This window comes from Caloenas nicobarica, chromosome 5 (assembly GCF_036013445.1).
Source record: "Caloenas nicobarica isolate bCalNic1 chromosome 5, bCalNic1.hap1, whole genome shotgun sequence".
Lineage (NCBI taxonomy): Eukaryota > Metazoa > Chordata > Aves > Columbiformes > Columbidae > Caloenas > Caloenas nicobarica.
The window spans coordinates 16,087,001-16,114,358 of NC_088249.1; the positions used below are offsets into that span (position 1 = coordinate 16,087,001).

The window sequence follows — 27,358 nt, forward strand, 5'->3', positions numbered from 1 at the left end:
TGAATCTGAGTTTTTTCAAGTTCAATACATATGAATACAGGTTCCTGATCATCTTCAGAACACATGACACGTTTGAAACAAGTGGGAAAGAAGGGGCTTTTCCTCTTACTCAAAAACCTTAAATAAATTTTTTAAAAGTTAAATTTAGTTGATTTCAGAGCCAGGGAAGACTACGCTTTAGATTAATTGTTTCATTTTTGCAAGTTATCCTTTGCTACCATACCTTTCTGCTTGATTAGAAAAACTGGTACTTGATGCCAACCTGGAATAAAAATTAAAAAAAATAAGTGAAGCTCATATACTTCTTTGTGTTTCATTTTTAAGTAAGCCAATAAAGTAACATTTTATGAAATAATATACAAGAATTTCAGAGAACATTTAAAATGTCACCAGAAAGGTATTCTGAGGAGCACATAAATTGAGTCAAATCATGTTTGCATGTCATCTAAACTCTGTTCAGTCTTGCAGTCTCACAAATACTTAATAGCTCTAAAGACAATTCTGTTTGCCTCCCTGTGCTAGCATGAAGATAACAAAGTAAAGCTATTGCCTTACATGCACATCATGGATATTTACTAACCTAGAGGGATTGGAGAAAAAAAGTTTGCCGGAAGCTGCCTACTGACTGAATTATTTCTGATTAATACAGCAACATACACTAAGCCAAAATTCTCTCCTTGGCAGTCTGCAGTGAGGCTTCTAGTTCCAGCTTTTGGCACCTAAATAACTGTCCTAATTTCAGAAACACTAAGTACCTACAAGCTCTTACAAAGTCAGATGAGAAATACTGGGTTCTCAAAAATCAGGTCACTTATTTTAGTACCTAAATATAGACTTTGAAGCCAACTATGGGCATTCAGTGATGAAAATACTCCACACAATCTTAAAGCAAAATCATGCACTTCAATATCCAGGACATGTAAATAAACAGAAGCAAGGCTTATAACATCAAAGCAACACACCCTTAATGCTAAAAGCCACCAAAAAGCAAATATAAACATGTACACTGGAAGAATCTCTTACATACAAAATACTGCGCAATTTTTACTTTAATCTGATGCGCATCAGTATTTCAGCTGGTATAGGCTGATATGTCTAAACAGAAAGTTAATTGAGCTACGCTAATTTACATCTGCTGATGATTGGGCCTTCAATGTTTATCTTTGATGCACGGTTCTTTCAGGCTGGATTTGGCTGTTGCTCAATCCTCTGCCAGTCTCTTTTCTGAAGACATTTTCCTCTCTACTCACTACCGCAAAACTCCAAAAAGGACCCTAAGGCAGCTCAGTCGAATGCACCAGTGTAAACCAAAATGGATGGTGATTTTCATTAATGTTGCGTGACAAGCTGGGAACGTGGCATACCTTCAACAGGGCAATAGTCTCAGACTGGATGCTGCAAGGGACTGAAGATTATATTGTCTTCAGTTGTCCCAGCAAAAATCAGAAGTCACTGGAGTCCCTGACTCTACTGTTGTTAAGAGGAGTACACATTAAAATACAACATACTAATTCTACTGTGCAAAGCTAATTCTGGGTGAAAACAGGTCTGAAGCTCCCTTCAAGCAATACAGACCTTGAATCTGGAATAACTGTAGCATTTGCCTACATTAAAGAACATGAGGTTTTCTGCAGAGTGCAACGAGACTAAACACGTGCCCAATGGACATTACACTTATTTTCAATAATCTACTAAAGCATACAAATACAACTGCATAAAATATTTATTCAAAAAGAAACCAAAGTCCTATGCAAAGTTTTTCTCTCCTTTTGAATGTAATAATGCAAGTGTGGTTTTTATGATAAACAAAACATTTGGTTTCTAACTTTGGAAAAACTTCATGAGAGGGGAACTACACTAAATATTTGGGAACATCTGAAACTTTTCAAAGTTTACAGCCTATACGTATTTATCATTACTACTCTAAATATTTGGTTGCACAGAGGCCATGAACCCCCATCATTACCTCCACTTTGCAGACCACAAAGCAGGAACAGTAAATGGACAGCTGACAGTAAACAGATGTGTTCACATTTGTACATGTTAAGAGCAGAAGTTAAGCTTTTCAAAGCTCCTCACTACCTCTAGAGCTTAAATGCCATTTTCAAACAGGCTGTGATGCTTGGAAAGCTACATCTCACTGGAAATCAATGAAATAAGAATCCACAAATCCAAAATCTTGATTCAGGAACTAAAGCATCAAGTTAAGTGCATGCCAAAATCTTATAAATCTGTCAATCTATAATTGTCAGTAACTTGAACCAAGACCTTTTTCTCTTCTGAACATCCCAATAGATACCTATCTGTACCTATGGTACCCAAATAACTTTTGAAAAATCTCTCTGTATACTGTTTAGGTATTCTGAAAGACCCTGCATTTCCTAACTCCTGCTTTCCTCTTCTAAGCATGAAAGTAGTAGGTTTTTTTTCTAAGAAGTCTAAATCATTCTCACTTCTACTGTTGGATGGGTATTTGGAGGTAATGATATGGCACCGCTTGATGAAAGACAGCCACGTAGGTTATATACATGAGGCACCTGAATGCTTGTTTATGCTACTTATTTTGCATTTATCCAAAATAATTCCTTTGTGGGAAGCCTCTTACTGGACTCAGAATTTGTCAGAAATGACAGTCAGTAGGAACAACACAGGACATTCACCAGGCCTACCCTATTTTGCATGCCATCTGCTGCTCTAAAACAATCAGCCATCTCATCCAAAGATGCAGCATTTCTTCCTCAAAGTACAGAAGAAGGCAGCCCACTCAGCCCTCATCCCTTGATAATTTACCTTCCAAATGATTTACTCTCTGTGGCTGTGGTACTGCTATATTTACAAGAATCACACAGAATGGATAGCATCTGTCTAGATTAGAAACTTTGCCTCCATCAGAGTTCATTAGCAGTGACAGCAGGGAACTGCAGCCTTGCAGTTAATGGAAATGGAGGAGTTGAGTGGCTGTTGTGTTTAAATGGGACCGGGAGGCAGTGGAAAGGCAGGGCTGTGAAAAGCCATGCCCCTGTAGAAGTCAAAGTCAAGAAATTTTAAATTCAGTCACTGAAAAGAACACGGAGGAGAGCTGCACATCATTTCTGCACTTCAAATGCTGCTTGGACGTTTATTCTGAAACACCCTCAAGACACCCTTCCCACCTCTTGGGAAGGAAGTGGTGGAAATGGCCAAGACAGCAACAACATGTAATACAACAGGAATGGTGCACCACAACTATCCCATGCACACTGAGTAAAAGTCACAACAGAAATCAATAGACACCAAATGTTTAAGACCTTATCAAAGACAACCTCATGCAGCAGCTGGTCAGGAAGCCTTCATAAGGAGATGCAAATCTTTACTTAGTCTTAACTACCACACCAAATATGGTTGAAAAGCCTGAAGAGCTTCAGGGTCCATACTCAGGACTCAACAGTCCTCCAGGAGCAAGAAAATTCAGAAAAGCTGGCAACATTTGTGCATAACTTCTAAAGCAGGAACTACATAAGAGTGAAAAATGCTGTCAAAGAAGCAAAAAGGGGTAGCCAAGAGAATTCAGTCTTTATAAGAAGCATAGAAGCTGTTTCAGTACATGGGAAGCACAGGGCCAAGGTACCACACTTGTTAAGAAAGATTCCAAGAGAGCAGAAGAAAGGAAAAGTGAGGGAGGTTATAAGAAAAAAAGAAGGCTTCTTTCAAAACCTTAAGTCATGTCTCAAATGAAGGGAGAAAAGAGCATAAGTTCTGACAAATCCAATGTAAAAACCACAAGAAGACAGGCCAAAAAAATGGTTCAAGGAGCAGCTAGCAGAAGGAATAAAAACTAACAGTAAATTTTTCTTCAAATAAAAAGGGATCACGAAGCACGCCAGAGAGTACGCTGCATCAATTGCATTGCAGGTAATAAGCAGGGCACTCAAGGAAGATAAGGATGCTGCAGAAAAAAACTTTACTAATTATTTACATCACTGCTTACAGTGGGACAAGCTGGGGAGATTCCTGACCTAGAACCTCCCTTTGGAGGCAAAAGGGGAGGGCATCAAAGGATCTGCCCAAAACTGAAGTGATAGTGGAAGAAGTTACGTAAGAAATTGATAAAATGATGAGTAACAAAGAAACAGACAGAACCAGACATTATTCACTTAAGAGTTCTAAAATGTATAACTTCATATAGCGAAATTTATGTAAATGCAACTCCAGGCACAAAATTCTTTCTATCATATGGGACAAAGGAAAGTCCTGAATTTACCTTCCTACAGACTGCATGATGTCCAACAGCAGAGGAGCAGCCAAGTCTGGACTAAGGTGAATGAAGGTTGAGAGCACAACTATGGCCAGGCCCAGTGTTTCTTCATCGTATTCTTCAAGAATAGCCCCGCAGTCATGGCACCTGCAAAGAACAGTTTTTAAAACAGACATTAACAAATTTAAAATTAAGTATTACTATATATACACTTGTGTATAATTATGTCTTCTTAAAGTACTATTATTTAGTACATTCTATTCAAAACCTATTTAGAAAGATAATGTAATTGTGATCTTTCTATAATCAAAGACGGTCCACGGCTTTCAAACATTAATAAAGCTTCTCACTAGCTGCACTGGCTGTTTCTTCACTGACAAATGCAAGGGGGCCCCAGGGCAAGCCTTGGTTTTGGTCCTTCTTTGCTCCCTCACTCTATATTGGACTGTTTCAGCTTGCACTATCCAAGAGAAATCTGCTGCAGCGAAGAGCCCTCAGCAATGTGAACATCAGGCAGTTTGTGCGACTTGGGCTCAGGCAAGAGCTCAGGTCCCTGGCACTCTTCTGTTTAGTAGCATAGACACAAACAATGACGCTCATAGATGATCTCAAAGAGATGGAACAATTTCATGATGTCCTTCCTGTCAGTCATGAACTACGAATAAGAAATTATCCGATTGGTTCCCACAGCAGTTATAGCTATTAAAAAAAGAAATGAAAGGACCTCTGAGGGGCACAGAATGTTAGATTCCAGAGAAGCATCCTTTCCCAGGGCAGATTTGCTGCTGAGTCACTTATCCTTCCTGAGGTGCTGAAAGACAACTGGCAAAGTTCTGAAAGGGCTACATGTCTAATTATAAAGGGGATGTCAGATTTAGGAGAGATGAGATAGGCTTTCACAATCGATGGAAAAGGCAAATCAATGTGGGAAATGGGCTTATCTCAGCCCAGTAGGAAGGCCTGCTTAGTTTGATAATGACTCCAATAGATTGTGATATTTTAATTTAATAGAATTGTACAGGCAATATTCTTGCCTTTGTTACTGAACAGAAGGAAAATATGCCAAAGCAGCCATGAAAGTCATAGAATCACAGAATGGTTTGGGTTGAACGGGACCTTGAAGATCACCTAGTTCCAACTCCCTCACCATGGGACACCTTCCTCTATAGCAGGTTGCTCAAAGCTCCATCCAGCCTGGCTCTGAACACCTCCAGGCATGAGGTAGCATCAATTTCTGGGATGCTTCACTTTGTCACGCAATAGGTCCACTTCCAGTCCCAGCCCACACAATGGCCCTGTCTTTCTCCAGTGATCATCCTGGCATGTCTGTCTACTGGACTGAGCACAGAACTACAAGCAAGAACTTTAGGTTTTCCTTCATATTTTTTGACCAAATCAATGCATGGTTCCCTGCTGACTGCTTTACTTCTTCATTAAATGAGCACACTTACGTTTAACACTTCCTTTAGAAGCATTTTAATCAACCAATTAAGGTTTTCGGAATCAGTGAGTACCAGTATTAAAAATGCTATGTCAGTAACTGTTGATGTGTAATCACGCGTAATCTATTTCAACAGAATCCCAAAGAAATTTCAAAAAAGAGCGGTTTTTTTAATCCTAAGGCAAAAATGGTTTCTGATGGACCACAAGGAACCCTTTATTTAAAATAGGATGGAAAGTGCTCCTCCTGTCCTCCATGTACACACAACAGCCTGAGTCACCATTTCGCCCTGTGCAATCTCACGCAAGTCCTACTGAATTAGAAGTTCATCTTGCTAGCAGTGTTTAGGAAATGTTTACCTAGGGGTAAAAAAATTAATTAAAAAACTGGCATAGAGATAAATAATAGAATGGACTTTATATTTCTATAAAGTATATCTATATTTTACTTGACCTATTTGAAGTTCATCTAGTTCTTTGAAAGAAACAGAAAAAGGACTTACTTGTCAGTCATCACAGTGGGCTGGTCATCAGCAAATTCTTCTGGTGCAGGTACAAACATACTGACTATACTGGGTGCTGACAACAAGCTAGATTTTGTGGCACCTTTAGGCAATTAGGCGGGGGGGAAAAAAAGGAAAGAAAAATCACTAAACATAAATGCAAACTGCTTGAAGAGCAGACTTCTAAAGAAGAGCCATAATGGGTTTACTGCGCAATGGAAAGAAGAAATAAAGTGTGTTTACAAAAGGATGTGTATCACATTCCTCGCTTCTGCCAGATTGTTCCAATTACCTAGAACTATAAATTAAAAACAAAACAAAACAAACCTTAAAATATCCTTGGGAAAAAAAGATAACAAAGAACAAAAATTCCAGGAAGGCAGACCTAATTGTATCTACTCATTTTTTAGGGAGAGAGGATGATTCTACAGTTGCTATGGAACTGGACATAAGAAGGTTTGCAGTCTTCCCGTGTACTCTGGGGAATTGCCTTCCCATAGTTCTTGGTGACATGAAGAAGGAAATAAGTTCATATGTCTCAACACCAGGTCATCAATCTATTCATACCACCCGTAAGAGAGGCACAGGAGAGAAAATAGGAAAGGACAGCTACAAGAAATAATTCATAAGGAGTTGAGAAACACTGAGAATATCGGAGGGCTGATGGTTAGAAATGCTTTCCACTGAAAGTCTTCAGAAGCGTCTTTATTCTCTGAAGCTGAGTTGTTCAGTTGGGTGCACAGCCACTGTGATCATGCCAACATACGGGGTTCCCTTTGCCTTTGGCACTATTTGTGCACGTGATTTCAGCTTAATGCTTGTTTTAATAGGAAAAGTTATGTATAATGGAAGATCCAAACTCTTGGCTTCTCTGAGTTCTGCTTTCCAGAACTACAGCACTATAGTGTAGTCTGACAAACTAACACCTCTCCAGAATGGTGGTTTTCCTGCTTTGGCCCCTTTGTTTGCATTGAGCAGACAACACCAATTGCAGAAAAAAAAAACCAAACAAACACACACACACAAAAAACCCCACAAAAACAAACAAACAAAAAAATAACAACCACACAACCCCAAACATACAGAAGAAGCAACTCTCCAGCTAGTCTGGTTGCAAAGAAAACCTCAAGAATAATCAAACTCATTCAGGAGTCATCAGAAACTTGGATCAAAGCTACTGTGATGCACAAGCTATGTCATTCATCTGAGATGCCTTGTGATGATGATTTCAATAATGTTAGCAGTTTCATTCTCCAGGTCACTAAGGCAGAAAGATGTTCAGTTCTTAAAGAAAAATATCTCTTTTGGTTGCCACATGTAGCTGACATGATAGAGACAGCATTAATCCTGTTCCCATACAGTTCAGCTCCAATAATGTATCCAGGGAGCTCAGTTGGTAGACACCATCATTATGTATATATGATGTCCTCAAGGATATATCCTTCTAAAGACCAATCTATGAAAAGCTCATTTTGTGAACCAATTTTTAGAAAAGTACCAAAGCTCTTTTGATGCCAATTCAACCACAGATTAAATAATCCATTAGTGACTTTCTTGCTGGTTGCCTCAATCTGCAGATTCTGATCTAATGTTAACATTAGCCTGTTCTGACATTTAACTGTGGAAACAAGAGGAAGCTTCTCCACCTAAGCTGAATTTTGAGGGAATTTCTGATGAGACAATTCCAGTTACTGCAGGAAAAGCAAATTTAATATCAGGTCTCAGGCAAAATAATCTAAGAAGCTCCCACAATTTCTGAACTCAAAATATGTGGAGTGATGAAGGGTTGTTTCACAAGAATAAGACAAGTTTTAAACAACCGTTTTATTAAGTATGGAAGGAAATATTTCTTTTACATACAGAGTTCAGTACTTCATAATTGTCCCCTCAGATTTTGTTGGATATGAGCAGACACTCCAGGAAGTCCAGAACACTCTTCAGTAATGTAGGACACCATCCAGAATGCAAGGAACAGGAGCAGATTTTCACATACTTCCAGACAGGGGGTTTTTTTATCCTCTCACAAATGAATAAAGATCCCTCTACCATGACTCCACTGTCGTGTTCTCTAGATGTAAGTCCCATTGCAGCACACATGCTAAAAGCTGTCATAATGCAGGTTACAATGTTGGAATGAGACTTAATTCCTCAAAATAAAAATGACCTCTCTCATGCACTGAACAGTAGGAAGAAAAACACATGATCTAGGCAAAGAAGGTAAATCACTGACCCATTGCAAGACCATACGAAACTCTGGATGCATTTCAGCTGTGAGAGAGGAGAGTTCATAAAGAAATAAGATTCAACCACACTCTCCATACAGAGTCTATTATTTCCAGGTTGACAGCTGAAACAAGTACCAGCAGAAAGCCAGTACTTCTCATCAGTTGTCCCTGTCTTGAATGAAATGTCTTGCCTAATAATTTTTCAATAACCTACATTCTGCAGGATAGTTGAGGGCTTTAATACAGCTGAACGGAACATAAAATTCAGCACCATTTGTTACTAACCAAAAATCCTTCCTGGCAGTCTTAGCAGAGAGATCAGGTCAAATAGACACTGAACTAACCTCTGATTCTTAGTGGTGGTCCCTCCAAGTCAGGGTTTAGGCAAACAGGGACATTGCACAGCCGCTTCCCATGCTGTATCTGCTCTGTGAATAAATACAGAACTTCAGTCTCCAGAAATATGAATCCAACATCTGTCGCCAGCATCACAAGTCTTAAACAGTTAAAACAAGAGAAAGACAAATACAACAGATATTGAAAAAAAACCAAAAGAGTTAATTTCTTAAGCATTGAAAAGGGTGGGGGGGCGGGGAGGAGGGAGGAAGAGAGAAAGATGAAAGAGGTCCACAAAGGAAAAAGGACACAGATAACCTAATACTACATAAAGCATTTTAGAACAGTGTCATTAAACAAGAAAGGAAGTGCTAGCCACAAAGGTTCAACAAGATACAGAATACACGAGTCACAAAAAGAGAAAGACAGTGCTAAGCAATATCAAGAGACAAGAAATCAAGTATAGTTTGTGCTGTCAGAAGTTAGACACAAAATTATTTTATTTTACAGATAGCTAGCTTGGGAAAAGAGTGGTTTGAAATAAGAAATGAAAGAGACACATGCTACCTAGCAATGTTTAAAACAAACAAACAAACAAACAAAACAACACACCACACACCAAAAAAACCCAAAACAAAACAAAAGAAAAAGCATGCATGAACCAAGCACGCGTCATATACTTATGTGGGCTAAGACTACTTCCTAGTTGTTATACCCGAGTATAGTGAGTCTTAAAACTCTGGTGTGACATTAAAATGACAAATAGTCACACTGAGCATTTGTCCTGATAAAACAAACAAACAAACTACTGTCTTCTGTCCAAATAATAATTTTACTTTGAAGGTACTCCTTGAAAAAGACATAAGAGATGCAAAGCTTTCCAGAAAAGACCATTTTACTTTGTATCTCCATGTTTGGAGGCCTTTAGCTGGAATGAATGTTGAAGGAAAATGTCACAGATGTTATGAAGAAAGCTAGTGGACTTGGAACAAGACTAACAAGACAGACGTCCAAAGTGGTTTTGAGTACTGACTTGTGCCTCTTGAATACAGGCTAACTAGTTCTTGTAGAATTAAAGCAATAACTTTCTCATCTCTAAACCCCTGCCTGAGAAACTGGGTGATACCAGCTAAGTCTCTTCAGTAAATAAACTCACCTGCTGATAGGACAAAAACAAAACAAAACATTGTTATCATTGACAAATTTTGACCTTTATCATTTATCTCATGCTGAGCACGCTCCTCAGCAGACTGGAGTAGAAAAGGATAGTCCTGAACTATGTACCACACCCTCAGCCATTCTTCAGCTACAAGATTTAGTTTGATAGAACCTGATGCTGAAGACTGAATTAACTAAAAACTTTAACTCGGCTGTCCAGAACTCATGGCAAGACAAGCATTCAGCATGCGAAGTTACATGTAACATTTTAAGCATTCCTTTCTCTGGATGCATCTGGATCTGCTGATAAGTTCTTAAGAAGTATGACTCCACAATGTCACTAACATCAAGATGAGCAACAAAATATCAACTATTTATGATAAGCTATTGTAGAATGATGTTTAGTGCCATCTGCTATGAATTTGGTTGTGATAGAAAAGCTTTTATAGCAAAACAAACAAACAAAACACCACACTCGAGTAATGAGGAAATTATGTGCTTAATTCAGTTTTAATTGCTTTGCATTCATATTTAAGAAGAAAAAACAGGTCTGCAATGAACAAAAACTTCAGGTGTTCAGCATGAGCTGGGAGAAACTTTAAAGAAAAATAAAACTGGCTGGTATAAGGCACAACTCCTTGGTGTACCAACACCATTGTAAACACACATGCAAATAAATGCTTCCATGCACCAGGGATGAAATCCTATACCTAATGAAATCAACAGTGATACTTCCATTTCATTCAATGAGGCCAGGAAATAATCCAAATAATATGCAAAACTGTGGGGACACCACTGTACCAGAAGGACTACCTCCCAAATATGTAACTATTCCAATTCATACCAGGTGAGAATCTGGTACTTACTACGAAGTTTTACTTTAGACTTGAGATTGATTATGTATCTGCAGTTGTAGAATAGGAATACTTACTTTTTTAAATGGATTGATACAAAATGAAATTGGTTTAGGAAACAGAAATAAAGAACAATAAATGCAGCTCACCAGTATCCCAAGTGCTGATATTGTGGGGAGCACTAGACTGGTGTTCCAGCTGCCTCTTCATTAGCTGGTTCATTGTCAGAGCTCCCAAAGAGCCTCTTTTCATTTGTCTGAACTGAGCTGCAAGTCAGAAATGCAAAAGGATTTCAGGGGCTCAGACAACATGTAAAACTACTCTTATTTCCTGAACTTACAAGCCAGCATGAGATAAATACTGACAGGACAATGACTGCTTGCTCTGAGGATCTTGCTCAAGTCAATGTGCACTTTTCACACAACTGCACAGGGTACAATTCTGGCCCCAATGACATCAGTCATAAGTGACTTGGATTCAGGATCTCATCCACCGTGTCAACTGTCAGTGCCTTTTTGTCTCCAAATATCATGAAAGTTCTTCAAACGACTTGGTATCTGTGGTGTCAGATACTACCCCAAAATTCCCATGCTGATAGGAAATACTCGAATCTCACTCACGGTCTACTGAGGAAGGAAACCTGCTCTCCTCCCAGCAAAGTACAGAGGATTGCTATGTCCATGCTCACCATAGGAGAACTAATTCACTGACCCTGAACCACCAGCACCTTTCATGGGTGGCGCAACCTGAACAGGCCTCCTAAATACCCACCCCTCAGGCATACCACCTGTACATCATTCTGAAGTGTGAAGCCACCACGCCTTTGAAGACGGGTCTCTTTTGTAACTTCACCGCCATTCTTATTACATGGAGCTATTGTTAGGGAATAGATTGCCTTAGTTTATTGAATGATTTGATATACTGCTTCTTACAGAACTTGTTTAGAAACTGCCTATAGAACTTGCTTAGCATAACTTGCTTAGCATAAATAACTAAGTTTGCTTAGGCCACAAGCTGTGAACTTTCGAACTTTCTGCCTAGAAAGGTCCCAGAGTCTGATCAAGCAAGAAGATAAGGGAGGTTTTGATCGTCAACAGGAGCTGCATCCCTAGAGATGGGTAAAGGAACAAGATGGTGGATATAAAAGAAGATAAGAAACAGATGAATGTTTTGGTTACTGCCAAAGACTTACTTTTCTCCCCAGCTGCAGGTGCAAAATAACAACTGATAAAGAGGAGCTAGAGCTGATGTCCAGTCTGGTCAGTAAAAGACAAACAACTACCCACAGAGATAAGAAACAGCCCACCCGATGAAAATGAAGAGACCCAATGAAGAATGGGGACACCCCAGACTCTAGTTTTACAACTGAACAAAACTGATGTGCAAGGGATGGGAAGCTTAGGTTGTAATGGTATAATTGCCCAGGGTTTTCTTTGCTCAGGGTCCCCCTCCCAGCTCAACCTGCTCTCTACGCTGTGCTTTACAAATAAATTACTTAAGAAGAATTTCTGGAATCCATGCCCAAGTCTCAGCTTTGGGAAACCTAAGGAAAGGAAACTTCCTTAACACTATGAAGCAACGAGGACTCGATTTTTCCTCATCCGACTATTTACAATACTTCTTTAAATTGATATTGCTGCTTGCTTTAAGAAATGTCTCTCACTGGATAATGCTCCCACATGCACACAAAAAAAGTGGATTTAAAATTCAAATGGAGAAAGAAACAGATCATATATAACTCCCAGCTCTATTACATTTTTCTCCATTCATAAGAAAATGCAAATTGAACAAGCATAATACATTCGCTTTGACAGTTGAGTCTGAGCAAAGTATTTCTACCACTGAAATGAAAATCATTGTCCATAGTTTGAAGAAAGAGTTTTAAGGCCCTGCTTGAACAAGGCACGTAAGACTGCTGACATGCATCTCCGTGCAGGAAAGCTTTTAAAACGTTGCCTTAAGTTAATGTTTAAGTGCTTTCCTCAATAGGACCTTAAAGAAAGAGCAACAAAGCAAAACCTTCTCCTAACGATTATTTTCACCTGCAACCACATTCAACATTGTAAAAAGAAGTACTAACATAATATCAGGTAGTTCCATTCTAATATTCCAAACAACATCCAGCTAAGATCTGAAAATAAACCCAGCATTTCACACTATTAGCTGTGATGAAGAAGTACAGACAAGGGGCAAACTACAACTTTCAGAAAGCACCGAGGGGTTGAGCACCTTCTCCTAAACTTGCTCAGTTTCTATCTGAGAGTTTCAAATTCAGAGAAAGTAAGAGTACTCCCTAACAAAACAAATACAAGCCCTGAGTAACAATAAACACAATTATAACTTCTGTGGGAATCTGCACGCTGAAGTTACTTGATTAGGTGAAGTATTTTAAGTTTTCCTTCATTATATCCTCTCAATGTATCAGAGTGCATTTAAACTCTATTTTTGGTCGAAGTACAAACTTCTCCAGCATTGCTGTAAAGCAGTCCTTGTATAACTGAACAGACCAAGAGATCATTCCATGTTTCACTTTTAAAAGTTATATTGCAGCTGCCTTTTACAGCAAATTAGGAGAAAAATAGAATTTCCATCATTTCCAGGGCAAGGACTTTAAATAGATGCTTTATCACTTTATCAAGCATAGAATTTCCTGATGAAAGAACAGCAATTAATGTTAGAACTGGCAAGACTGCTTGGAGTGCAGATGACTGTCAAAATACAGAAAATTATCTCTTTGAATTTTCTTAACAGCTTTTGCGATAGTAATTAAAAATTTTTCATGCATATTTCACATAATCAGGCTATTGTCAAGCAGGTTTGGATTTCCAGGGTTATTTACCTGATTTTTCAAGGACAGCCATGATTTCAAATATTGATGAGTATAAAAAACAGAAAACCACCACAGCCCAGAGATCTGCCAGCCTTTGAACAGTGCTGGAGCCAGGCTGGTTGCTGTGGAGCAGCACACGACTTTTCAGATCTAAAGACAAAATCTTCCTATCACAGTTAGTGATCTATGTTTTCTGTGGCCAGGCACTGGCTGTACAGGTGATCTTATCTACTTGTGTCACTGAAGTGCCTTGTGCTCATAGTCTTGATGAGGGCTTATTATGCAGAGCACTGTAAAAACACATAGTACAAGGTCAAAAATATTTCGGTCTCAAGGGACAAGAGACACAATAGAAGCATTCATGTCCCTTTTTGCAGGTGGAAACTGGGGTACACAGAAAGAGGAATATTTACAAATGAATGTAGGCTCAACATAATTTTGATACTATTCCCATTTTTATATATTGGCATTTACAGGAACACCTAGCACTCAGTGAAGCCAGACAGAGATAGGTCTTAACTGCCACCTCTTTGGCAGCTTTAGGAAGTGACATCTGTATCATTAGGTGGTCAACAAAAGAACTCTGACTATGAGATACACATGACATGAGATGCTTGTGATAAAACTGGAGAGGAAATCTCTAATTTGGAGTACTCATCTAGCATGTCTAAAATAACATCTTCCAATCAAATCAGCAGATGCTGAATTTCCAAAATTAAAATTTAACTTCTCTACCGTAATCTGAAATTGCAGTTCAGCAAGACGGTTGAGCCGACCTAGAAGCTCACTGGTATCAAAACAGGTCATTTCCCCTCCCTTTTCTACTAATCAAGAATCCTGCCCCACCAACCTTCCTAAGTGTTGCCTAACATTGCCTAGGTGGACACATCATTCTGGATTTTGTTAGCGTTCTAAGATGCTTTCACTTTCCAATGTTAGCTCTATCTGCTCTGTTAAGCCATGTGTCTACGTCTACTTAAATCAGCCCAGTTCACTTTCCAATGAAATGGGTATGGGAATCTCAGATAAATAGTTACTGCATTTCAGTGAAGAGCTGAAGAAGTGGCTTTTCAGGCATTTTACAAAAATTGCAAGGTTTTTTTTCCTAAGGTACAGCAAGAAATGCACGGAAGACCATAGTAAGAGCCCTGTGGAGCTCTCATCCTCTTCTTCTGTGCACTGACAGTTGACAATGCTTTCTCTCACTGGAAAATAAACATTCAACTTCAGTGAAATATTGCTTCTAGCTGCTACCTACTCTAATTCAGGAAAACCACATTTGTCAAAATTGCCATGGTGCAACAGAAAATCTTGCAGCCACTAACTGCTAAAATCCTGCTGACCACCAGAGATTTAACAGATCTAATGATGTCCAACACAACTGTACTTCCAAGAATCAGTGAAACTCAGAGGAGGGCATTTACCAGGCATGATATGTATCTGACGCACAAACACGGCACATTCAATCCTCAAACGAGAAGCAAACTTACTTGCTATGGAAGAGTGACTACTTGTCTCCGGGACACCTGCTTCAAGTGTCGGTGCAGATGATGACTCTCTTGGCATTTCCAGTGTTGAAAGTCCTTTGGCAGCAGGATCTGCATATGAAAATTGTGCTTAAACTCTCAGTATTTAGAATCAATAAATATTTTCCATCTGCTTTCTCCCTGGATACTTTTTTCACTTCTTTCCTGTCATGCATTCACCATCTGGCATTTCCAGCAGTTTTTAAAGGATTCAGTGTGTTTGTGTAGTAAGAAAATTTTTATAGACACATAAGGATCTACTGCTTAAAATCACTTTTTAAAGTAAATTTCTACCTGTGCTCTTTAGAGCTCAGAACTAATAAATGCACATAGAGTTTGATTTCAGTCCCACTCAGAGTGCTTATAAGAACCACCAACATGGAAATAAGAGAGGCACCACTGATGCAAAGCTAGTTTAAGTAACAGCTTAGCATCTTCTAAAAGTCTTATCTCCAATATGTTATCAGTTTTCTTTCAAAAGGCTGCTGATCTAGCAGTTGATCCTAAAGAGTGAGAGAGTTTAAGATTCTATCATTAAAAAAAAAATAAGCCATTAAAGCTAATGTATTTATTTTATGATAACTGATGCTATCAATATAGGAAGAATAAAGCAAAGACATTTTCAAGTGTTGAGGGCTGGTTTCAGCATATCCTATAAAGCTGTATCCGTGCTGCAAAAAGTCTCAGGCAGGAAAACGTAGCCCAGCATCGTACACTTGAAGAAACAGCCATTTGCATATTTAATTCAGAGATCAGTTATATCACAAGCCATTCTAAAACATATGGAAGTATAACAGGCTGACGAAGCTTGAATAAGACTTTGAAATTATAATCAGCCCTTTATGATGGCAATATCAAGACTACTTAAATGAATTACAATACATATGTTCTCAAATAAACTAATCAATAAGGCCAACAAAGCAAAACAGAAGAGATAGATTAACCTACCCAAGTCACTAAATTACCCAGTTATCTGAATTGTCTGTATCAACCTGTAATGTAAGTGAGCACTTAGTGAGTTATTGTGAATGTTTTATGCTCCCTTGGATGGCATATTTAGATGTATGCAGCCAAATGACCATCGTATGTGCTATAATTCTAGGTTCCACATGGTGTTTCAGAACAGGGACAGTCCTTCCAAGCAGTTTCAAGGATGATACTGCTAATTACTGCATGAAAACTGGCCCTTACTAATGGTCAAAAAAGCATTTGAGTCTAATTGCACAATTCTTTCATGACCATTCTTCTCTAACAACTTATTTGAAAGGTTCAAAAGCACTTGGCCCTCTTTCGTTTTTACAAAGCTCCAGCGGTTCTTCAGCTTACTGGAACCATAAGTGGGATGACAGGCCTGAAACATAAAGGGAACAGCATAACTATGATCACATTGAATGATTTATTCTTGTAAAAGCATAATATCATAATAAGAAATTATACTATCGTTCCCTCTGAGGAAGAAAGAAGAAGTGAGGTCAGGAATCCATAAATGTTCCTCCTCACTTCACTGGCAACAAAGAAGTGAAGCCTGGAAGATTCTTTCTTTTTTTAATTAATATGGTGAAAAAAAAAAAAGTCTTGGTAAAATTCTAATAACTGAAAAATCATGGAAAAAAAATCCAAAAATACAGCTGCAGAAGTAAAGAGGCAGCAGCATACATTTTTAAAAACCACTTGACCCATCCAGTTGGTAACTGAGGAAACAGCTAGAACACACTTTCTGTCCACCTGAAAAACGTGGTAACAAAACCCTGTATTGAAATGACCTGAAAAATCTTGGGATACACAGAAACACTGTATGGCTTTCCGCATGCTTCAACTTCAAATCTTTAATGAACACAAGCCATGTAAACTTTGTCAATACTCAATACATAGAAGGCTACTAAAAATTTTTAGTGTATAGAAACAAAATATATATGTCTGATCCTAAACGCAAAATGTGGTTAATTCCAAGTCCTCTTAGTTCTGAAGTCTACAGCTTGCTCAGCTTTACAATTTGTGATCCAGTCTGCTTTCCACTGCCTTATGCTTGCAGAAGAAATAAAGGCCAAAAACCACTACACACAAAAGAGAATCACTGTAGTATGGCCTAGATTAGTAGGATAAAAGGAACTGAATTATGACAATTTTTCTGACTCCTCACATTAAGACGCCATGGAGTTACACTCCCTAACTTGGATATCAGAACGAATACTTTTGTCACTGAGTTCCACTTCCTTTTCAAATGAGCCCTCATACATGCACAATACTTGTATAGTTAGTACATTTCTTATGAGAAACAAACACCCAAAAGCATTCTTCAGCTAGCTCAGATGGTGTATGCCCACGTCACTCCCTACATGAATACACATCTCTCCCTACATTGGTCTGTTACTAAAACCTTCACACAGTGATAAACCTTTTGATTGGGTCAGTGATTGAGCTCACCTGCCTCCTTCTGCTCTCCCAGCTTGTCAAGGATGTTAAAAGAAATGTCCAGGTATTCTCTCTGAATAGCACTCACTGCAATCTTCCTCTGCTTCCTCTGGCGAGGAACAATCTGAATCTTAAATTCTGACTCCTCAGTCTCCTCTTCTTGTTTCTGCTCTATGTTTTGTTCAGTGTCAGACTCTGTGTTGGTATCAAGTTTATCACCTTCTGTTTGGTTTTCAGAATCTTCAGGGACTTTAATAAGGACTGTCTTTACATTTGGGCTTGGACTTGCTCCACTAGGTCTCATTTCCTCCACACTGAGCTCAGAGTTATCATCAAGGGACATTTCTGGAAGGGCAAACGACTTCTGCAGCAAGTCCCTTTTCTGTTTCAGTGTTAGTGTGTTCCCACAGGACACGTCTTGAAGTTCTTCTGGCTTAACTAACTCTGAAGAGTCCTTTAGATCTTTTGGAGAAGTGGAAAGGATGTCCTCTAGTCCTGCTGAAGCATCATTGCTTGTATCCTGAGAACTGAAGTCTTTGGAGCAGTCTTCAATGCTGAACTGGACCAGAGGAGTTGTGCTGAGACTGAGTGCAGAGACATTGATGGGAGTTGAGGGAGATGACACGGCAGTTTTGCCAGGGGCCTCATCATTCAGCTGGTTTGTTGTTTCTTCTTCATCACTCTCCACTATTCTAAGAGGAGGAAGTGGTTCAAAAACTAGAGAGTCACTGTCTGAAGTGGAGAGTACTGAATGCTTTTCAGGACCTGATGTCGAGTCAGAGGACAAATCTATCAGATCTAAATCTTCCTTTGGCCCAGCAGGTTTAACCGGAGAGTCCACTTTCACTTCATAGGTTTCCATGCAGTTTAACCTAACTTCTGGTATGACAGGTCTTCTTGATTCCTGGAAACTCTCTGTACACGGAAGATTTTCTTGCGTTTCTATATTTTCAGCTTTAGTAGAAGAATTCTGCCGAGATCGTCCATAATCACTCTGCCTGTGTATGGCATAAGCAGCAGGGACAGGTGGTTTTTCTAAGTCACACCGGTCTATGCAGGACTTCCTGCGATGTTCATCTAATGAAAACAACAGGGAGTCTGCATTCCCTATATCAAGAGATTTTTGTTTTAGAGAGCGCAGTTTTTTTTTCTGAATGCTTTCTTCTCTCACACAGCGCAGAATACTGTCTTGTAAGGCACCCGTCTCTCTATATTCAGCCAGCTCTATTTCACCTGATTAAAACAGAAAGAGCTAATACTACCTCAGTTGGAGACTTCTGGCAGTTATCTTCATCTTTATCTCACAATTCAACACAATTGGCATTTCAAATACAAATAAAATCTTAGTCAAAATTGTCTAAATTTTGTTTTTACCTCAGAGCCATATTACACATTTTTACAAGGAACAATGACAAGTAAACCTGCTATTTGGACAGTCGGGTTTATCTAAATTCTATCCAAATTCTACTCATCCTGGACAGGTGTACTCTGAAGATAGACTGTTTAACCTTATGCATTGAACAGAAGATACCACAGGCAAGTAATTTCTACGGACACTTGGGATGGCTGCGTTAGGCATGACAGATGAAAGAAGAAATGAGCTACATGGACCACTCTGAAGAGATTTCAAAATCAATTTGGACTACAGTATTGTGGATATCATTTGGACATGAGTGTACATTAGAGCACATCTACATGTTATTTACCGCAGCTAAGTGGGCTTAAAATGGATGCTTCTGATTGAAGAAGCAAGGGTAGAAATAGCAGTGAGGATGTGGCAGCACAAGCCTGAGATCAGACAGGTGTTGAGAGAATTTTTTCACCCAGTGATTCTAGAGACCAGCAGAGTCTGGCAACCATCACACACATAGCCACAGCTCCCTGTCCTAGGCAGGAGTGAAGTGAGCAGTTACACTCACTGGTACCACCACTGCATTGGAACTTTACTACGTGAACACATTCGTTGAGAACATTTTAAAAGCTTATCACTGTTGTTACTATGAAAGACATATTTTCACATAAAACAGAATATTCTTGATCATTATTATCCTCATATTTCAAAATGTTCCATATATGAATCACCATGCAAAAAAAGCAGTGAGAAAAGCTAAAGCAGATGCTTGCTTTAGTCAGAATCATTCCCCCTGCCATGCAAGCACGTGAAAGAGAAAAAAAAAAAAGGCAAGTGGGTGGTGGTAGAAATCTCTTCTTTTTTTTTTTTTCATTTCAGAAACCTAAATCTGTAAACAAAATCCTCCCTATTTTTTGAAACCACCAAATGACACTTTTTACCAATGGAAAATCATAATATTTGCAGCAGCAACAACAAATTTGCTTACCCTAGTGTCCCACCTCACCAAAAAACCAACACAAACAAACAAACAAAAAAAATACTTCTGGGAAAAAAATAGAGTAAGAAACTTCAGCCCAACAGTGGAACAAAATTGCAACAAATCCTCTTAAACATTTTTACACTGAAAAGAGCTTAAAGTTTCAGAAAGCAATTGCTGGTTTCAGATATTTTTATTCTGGAGTCCCTACTTTGAGACTCCTATACGAGAACTCACCCAGTGAAATGAGGAGTACCTGCTCTCATAAGTGAGACAGAGTCCTCACATTCAAATTAGCAGTGTAACAAACTCTACAAAGAAAGGTGGTAGCTTGAAACTAAGAGTAGGAAACTTTATTTCTGCATGAGTTTATACCAACAAAACAATTCATACTTCTCTGAGCATTCATCTCAACTGGTTGATATTTCACCATTTTGCTGCCACCAATTCTTTTCAGTCTTGCAAAGAAAGTTTGTGATTCTTTATTGCAAGGTCCAGTTGGTGTATCATGAATATCAGATTCATCAAAAACACTGTCTTCCTCTGCTGGAGAAAGAAAAAACTTGATTACTCTTACGAGAGTGCAATTACTTGAATGAAAAGCTGTCTATGTAACAAAATCTCAGTTAGTTTCAATTAAACTTAAATTGGAGAACGAAGAATCATCTGAAGTTTACAAGAAAATTTGTGTCCCAGGTATAAGTCTCCCATTCTTGTTAAATCTTGAATTCAGGCAAGAGAGGACAGAGAAATTAAAAGTGGATTACAATGCAACAAAAGTATATCAAAGCTTTTACCATTCTAAGCTGATCTTTCTTACTAATAAAAATACAGATTCTTTAGATGGAAGAAACAGAATATATCTGGATGCTGACTTGGGTAAATAACTTCTATAGTGCTCAGTGAGAAATGGTAAACTGAAGAAGATTGAAATTAGTACAAGAACTGCAAGGTCAATAATAAACCAGCAAAACAGGAAAGCAAAAAAAGAAGTGGATAATTTTGGGAAGCTGGTAATAGTAATAGAAAATGACCTAAAAGTATGAATTATGAAATTACTGATGTAAGTAGTAATAGTAAAACATTATGCTCTAATTTGAGACCTGCTGGCTGAAAACAGCTGAAAGTAAGAAAGATCCAAGTCTGTTCACCCATCAAAAAATAACCACATCACCTGTGTGAAATGACTATTAAAAAAAAAAAAAAAGAAAAGAAAAATACGTATCTATCATGATTCACCTCCAAGGAAATAAGTAACGCTACTGGGACAATACAGAAAACAGAGTACTCAGGGGAAGAAACAAAAAAGTTTGCCTTGTTTGTTCTAGTGAGCAAACATGGAGAGTAAATGCATTTGGTGTCTAGGAATGAAAAGGCAAGTAAGCCAAAGATTTAGAATGGCCAAAACCTGAAGACTTAAACTGGACATTAATATCTTAAGCTTTGAAATCAGTGGAAAGTTTCTACTATGTGTGAAGCTATGGAACTGCCACCTAAAAGCATCAGGGATAAGATACCTAATTGATATGGATAGTAAGAATTTCTACAGGGACCGAATTTAGTACGTTAGGAGATCACTTTTAACATCATGTCTTATATGTCTAACTTCTTCCCCTTAGCAACAAAGGCTTCTTCTCACGAGACACCTGCAGCTAAGCGTGGAAGTAAAATTAGAAAATAGGTAGAAAATAGGTTCAATTGTAGGAAGATCCGTCTTTATCACAGAGATTCTTGCTGCCTGACAATGAAATCCTCAGCTGTTGATCATCTGAACACCACTTCTGATGATGACAGCAGCACACACACTACCTGACCAGGAACTAAACAAGTATCCTTAGAAATGGTGGGAAAGCCTTCAACTTTCCAAGTCCTTATGGATGTATATTGGCTGCTTCTTGCAGATGGAAGAAAACTTTTATACTTCCTTTTTTTCTGCAACACTTCAGCAAAGGAGGAGAATCAGCCCTACGATTAAGTCAGCATTTACAGAGTAAAATTTGCCCATTTATGATCCTTTACCTCTGAGCAGCCCAAAGCCCTTCACAACAGCTCTGGAAAGCAAGCAAATGATGTTATTCTCCTTACTTTAAACACAGGGAAACAATGCAGAAGTGAGACACAAGGCCACCCAGGGAATCAATGTTGGACACAGGACTGGAACACCAAGTTTTCTAAACCTAACTTGAGACTTGCTATGAACAGCAATCTAGATACTTAAGTATCTCACTTGGTCTTAGAAACATCTCAGAATCAATGCAGAAACTGAATGCATTTTATAAATGTATTACTACTACCCTCAGCATTAAGTCATTATGAATTAAGTCAACAATTCAGCTCAAAACAAAGACAAATTTATAGTAATTCCACAGTTACCTGAACCCTCATAGCCCTCCTCTAGCAATACAAAATGTCCAAGTGAGTGAGAATATGTGATGCATCATTTATGTCCATTTTAAGGTTGCTTTCATTTGCTAGAGGTGAGTTGTAGAGTGTTCAGGTAAACAATAATTTGTGTCCTTGTTCTGCTGGATATCTTTTTACGAGCAACAAGCAGCAAAAGAGGAAAAGGTACTGAAATGCATAAAAAGAGTGCATCTTCGATTCTTCATAATAAGAGTTTGCTGCACTCTAGGAAGTCTGAGAAGGAGGATGTAAAGAGCAAATAAACAGCTAAAACGCAAAATAACTGAAAAGCAGCTAGAGATTAACATCAAAATAACTTGTTATACTTTCATCATAAATAATTATCATGTACTAAACTTCACAATTGTAAGGAACTACACTCAGTGACACCATATTATTTCAAGCCCCAACCTTACACCAGCTCACACCACCACAGCACCTGTTACAGCTACCAAGCACATACAGATTTAAAAACACGACGCTCACTCTAAGAGTTGAACCATTCTCTTCTGCCTTTAGACATCTACATCATATACATCCTCCTGCAAGCTAGTCAACTTCAGCTCCTTTCACAGAGAAAAGCAAACTATAGACTGAATTTGTCATTTTCTCTTTTCAACACCAAATATTTGCTACTAGGTCATGCTATTATAAAGTATAATTAGGATGCAGTGTCAGGTTGGTTACACACCTTGTGTGTCAGCAGGATCAGTTAATATTGTCACAGAACGGCCAAGGACTATCCAGAGATGATGACTGAACTACTAAGTCAAAGGTACCCTTCCTCCAAGAGAAGTTAAACTGCTGTGCTATGCTTAGCCTACAGAGAAATTGTCAATTTCTTTTACTGTAGATGGCTATAGCTGATCAGAGAATTCACACCTTGAGTATTACATTCTAAAATTAAGACCATATTTACCCATTTCTACAACATCTGCAAGACTTACTGAATTAAATCAACGACTATCGTACAAATGAGAGTGTTAAAAGTACCTTTTTCCTTTTCACTGTATCGGCTTATGTTACTGTTGTCACTATACAAAGGACCAGCAGTTGCATGGGGCTTGCAGCTGTGATACTGAGCATTGAGGGTATTGACTGTGATGTGGATTAGGTGAAGTACAATCTTGCTGATTTCACAGTCTCTGTAGGGGTACTGGTCAGTGAAAGAGAAAAACTTCAGCTTAAAAACTAACTTTTATCCTTGGATAAACATTTAGGCAGTAAAAACAGAAAAATGACAAGAATATTGTCAGCTGAATGCCCTCTGTCTTCCTTTGATCATAAATTTCTAAACACATCATGAGAAACAGGACTGTTCTCAGCTTTGTACACAGAATTACTTTTAAAAAATCCTATTAGTAAGATTTATTATCTTGTTTTCTTGACTTCTATATGACAAAAATAATCATTAATAATAATGCAAAAGGTCTCCCATCAGACCTGTTCTCCAAATAATTTCAAATCAGCATTTTACCATTCATTTCTAGTGCCCCCACACTTCCTAAAAAGCATTACTTAACTGAAGAACACATGCTGTTAAGCTGACCCACTCCCCATTTAAAGTTACTCAATTTTTTTAAAACTAATTCTAAGTTACTCAAATACTATTCATTTGAACTTCATATAGCATTTTTCTATTTTCAAATCCATATTTTCCTTCCTCAGGTAACTGTGAAAGACAATATAGACAGCAGAAGTTATAGGTGTGTCGCACAGATGAAAGCCTAACTACTTCAGACATTGAAATTAAATAGAGTAAATAAGCAAATCAAAGAAAAACATTCTTTACAATTCCTTTCACTTGCGGTGCAGTTAGGTGTTCCCTGTAACAAATTTCAAATTGAAGTGCAAATTTTAAGGCAGACAGCGTCTTTCTAAGACCACTCACCTTATAGAGAATGACAAGCAAAGCCTTTAACCACATCTGCCGAATGTGAGGTTTGAGGGACCAGAGAGAGCAGCGAGGAGGCTGCTGGAAGTAATGCCTTAGCTGAGGACAAGTGCAATATTTCAACACCTGCACCACCAAGGGAAGAAGGTGTTTTCCCAGGTTGATGTTATAGTCCATCACCTGAAAAGAATATCAGCACAAGAGTCAGCTCCCCGAAATCAAATCCACTGATGTTGAAAAGCAAAATAACTAATACAGTTGAGGTATTAGTTAAGTGAAAATATATTTTTAAGGATGTCTGACTATCAGTTAGAAACTTTCTACCAGCTTGCCAAGTTCTCATTTTAGTTAAACAAGTAAAATGAAACAAAAGAAGATGTGTTCTGAAAGCCTTTCACCCTGCATGGTCTAAATTTTAACACACATTGGCAAGTTCATAAAATATAGAATGCTGGGATAACCTTCTTTTATAGTACAAGTTGATCATACTCCAACAGACAAAACTGTATTAGACATATCCTACATTTAACAGATATGATGCAATTGTGTGGTCTGGGAGGCGGGGCTTGTGTATTTTGGTTATTTGGGGGGGGTTGGATTAACACTGCATTGCCAGTTTTCATTATTTTCTCATCAAGCTTGCAATATTAACTGTTGGGTATTTTTAAGACCCATGTTCTGGAAACAGGTAATGAGACAAGAATTCCACTCTTCCCTATAGCAAAGGTAAGGCTGTCTGCGATGGGGTATGCAGAAAGTCTAAACATGCAAATCCTAAATGATCCAAGAACAAAGCTAACGAAAAATATCCTGCTCTGAATAAAATGCTCGTCAATTTTAAGTGGAGGTGTTGCTGTAGGCAGGTTGCTGTTATTACTGCTAGCCATAAACTTTGCCTCCATCATGACCTTTGAAGAGCATCATGCTATTTGGAGCCTGTCCTAGAGGTCTGAATCCTGATGGTTAGGTCAGTGTGGGCACATATGCTCACCGCCCTGATACAACTGTGTTTTCCATTGAAACTGCATTGCTATTTTTCATTATCTTCTCATCAGTCTTGCAAAATATGGCTTTAAATAAAAAGAACTAATGTCCTGAAATCAGCAGCTAAACTAGATCATAACAAGGATCCACAAAGCCCTTGTCTCTGACACTGACCTATACCAGCTGACACCCAGAAAGGTGTAACAGCAGGCCAAGAAAGCTCCAGCATGTTCCCCAAGATCTAACACATCCCTGCAGTGTCAGTGGACTTAATGCTTTTTCAGGAGTGCTGTACATCTAAACAGACACAAACATCTGTTTAACCCACATCATTCATTTCCTTCAGGTCTGTATTTCTTTTTTTGGTTTTGTTTTTATTAGAACAAGGGGATGAGCCTAATTTACAAACACAGAACTCATCTCTCAAGTTCCCTCCTGAACAAGCTGACTAGAGGGTTTTTTTCCTGTAAAATTCTCTTAGTTCAATTTGCAGCTGTCTCAAATTTTTGTGCTGCACGCATAGAGCTAAACAGATGAATCCCATGTCTATCCATGCAGGGTTAGCCTGTCAAACAGATGATATATTGTCACCAAATATGGTCCTACCCTGCAATGCCTTGTCCCCTCAGGGTGAGATACAGTTAGTTATACAGCATGGTTAGGAAAAAGTCATCCATACAAGGAAGACAGAGCCCTGCCTTAACACAGCACATACTGTAATGCAGACATGTCTTAAGCTGAGCAGACCCATTTTTTAAGTTGTCACAGGAAGATCTGGAATAAATGACGCTGCAAATGCTGAGCAGAGCTCAGCCTGGAATGCTGAGCAGAGCCCGGCACTGCTGGCTTCCCCTCTCCGACCGTTCTGTACAACATTGCCACCGTGCGGGCAACACCGCACTCACTGCAACACCACAACCGGCCCACTCCTGCTCCTGGTGAGCAAGAGGCTTTTCAAATACTCAGATTTTATGATGCAAAATACTAAGAGACTTTTTTTTTTTTTCTTGAACTGACCGTTCCAATCAAGCTTGGAATCAAAACCAATGAACCAGCAAGTCAGCCCAATCCCAACCTTTGTGGAGCTGACAAGGGAATGCAAATGTTTATGACTAGGGGAAGGAGTGTAACTGAAATAGATCTCTTAAGAGCTTTATACTGAGTTTTCACTCTGTAAACACATCTTCAGATTGCAAGTAGCATTTCTCTTGCAGCAAAGGAGATTCCCAAAACAAAGCAGCCTACAGCTAAGAAATTAAAGTTTTGATGTCTGCTACATGGAGAAAAATCCTGGCCTATTGAAGTTCTCCAACTCCATTTGACATCAAGGGAGGCAGGATTCAACTATGAAGCTTTTCAAACAGTAATGATGAATTTGCTTGTCCTGAGACATTTTAAAGGCAGAGGAGGAAAGGCAGTGGCTGATATTTAGAGTTGCATTTAAGTAGTATTACTGAAAATCAGGTCAATTATGACCACTGAAGTTTGGGAAATTTGGTAAACATGTAGAAAAATGTGGAAGATACTGCCCTGTGATCTGAACTGTCACTTCCAGACTCTCAATAGAATGGTAACAGGCCTGAATATCCTTTTACACACTTCAGCTTAAAACCATACAAGTGAAAGATGCCAACAGCACACAGCAATGGTGCTCCAAGACAATGATCAGGATGCATTGGCAGCTATCCAGTTTGCATTAACACCTTCTATTTTACCTGCTGAAACAGGCATATCTGACTTCTCCATGACTGTGAAAGTTTATCCAAGTATCTACATTACAATTGACTTCAAAAAAATCACTGATTCCAATGTACAAACCAGAAAATCCTGATAAGAACTGCAGATACAGAATACAGGATAGCTTTGAGCAATGTGTGAAGGTTACAGTGAGAATTTTAAGAGCTGGGGCAGGGGGAGATCTGAAATCACAGCCCTCTCTCTCCCCTGTGGTAATCCTTTATGAGAGACTGCAATAACTAAAAAGTGTGGAAGTTATGATGATGCTTCATTGCAAATAGCAAGAATACTCTGCAAGTGTGAACTGTTTTTCAGTGTAGCATCACCAACTGCTCTATCAGTAAGAATTAACTGAGCCTTAGAAAAGCCTTGTGAGGTAGAAAATTGCAGTCCTCCTTACAAGACGAAGAAAAAAGGCAAAAGGCAAAGATGCGCTCAGTCATTTATCATGGCAATATAGGCAGGAGCTCACCATGGTGGCACTACTCCCTG

At 38.7% G+C, this 27,358-nt stretch overlaps 1 protein-coding gene across 3 annotated transcripts in view; it reads right to left on the minus strand.

Annotated features, from left to right (window-relative positions):
* The window catches only part of UNC79 (unc-79 homolog, NALCN channel complex subunit), a 108,975-nt gene that overhangs the window by 33,059 nt on the left and 48,558 nt on the right, over nt 1-27,358 (minus strand). For 2 of the 3 annotated variants that reach the window (XM_065635970.1, XM_065635968.1), the window contains 10 exons: nt 24,143-24,325; nt 23,245-23,407; nt 20,242-20,391; nt 17,531-18,751; nt 15,071-15,178; nt 10,900-11,016; nt 8,747-8,830; nt 6,178-6,280; nt 4,241-4,381; nt 224-262 (listed from right to left, as the gene is read on the minus strand). In XM_065635970.1, the coding sequence (XP_065492042.1) occupies nt 224-262; nt 4,241-4,381; nt 6,178-6,280; nt 8,747-8,830; nt 10,900-11,016; nt 15,071-15,178; nt 17,531-18,751; nt 20,242-20,391; nt 23,245-23,407; nt 24,143-24,325 (2,309 nt within the window). The remainder of the gene's footprint in view (nt 1-223; nt 263-4,240; nt 4,382-6,177; nt 6,281-8,746; nt 8,831-10,899; nt 11,017-15,070; nt 15,179-17,530; nt 18,752-20,241; nt 20,392-23,244; nt 23,408-24,142; nt 24,326-27,358) is intronic. The other variant, XM_065635971.1, reaches the window with a different exon arrangement.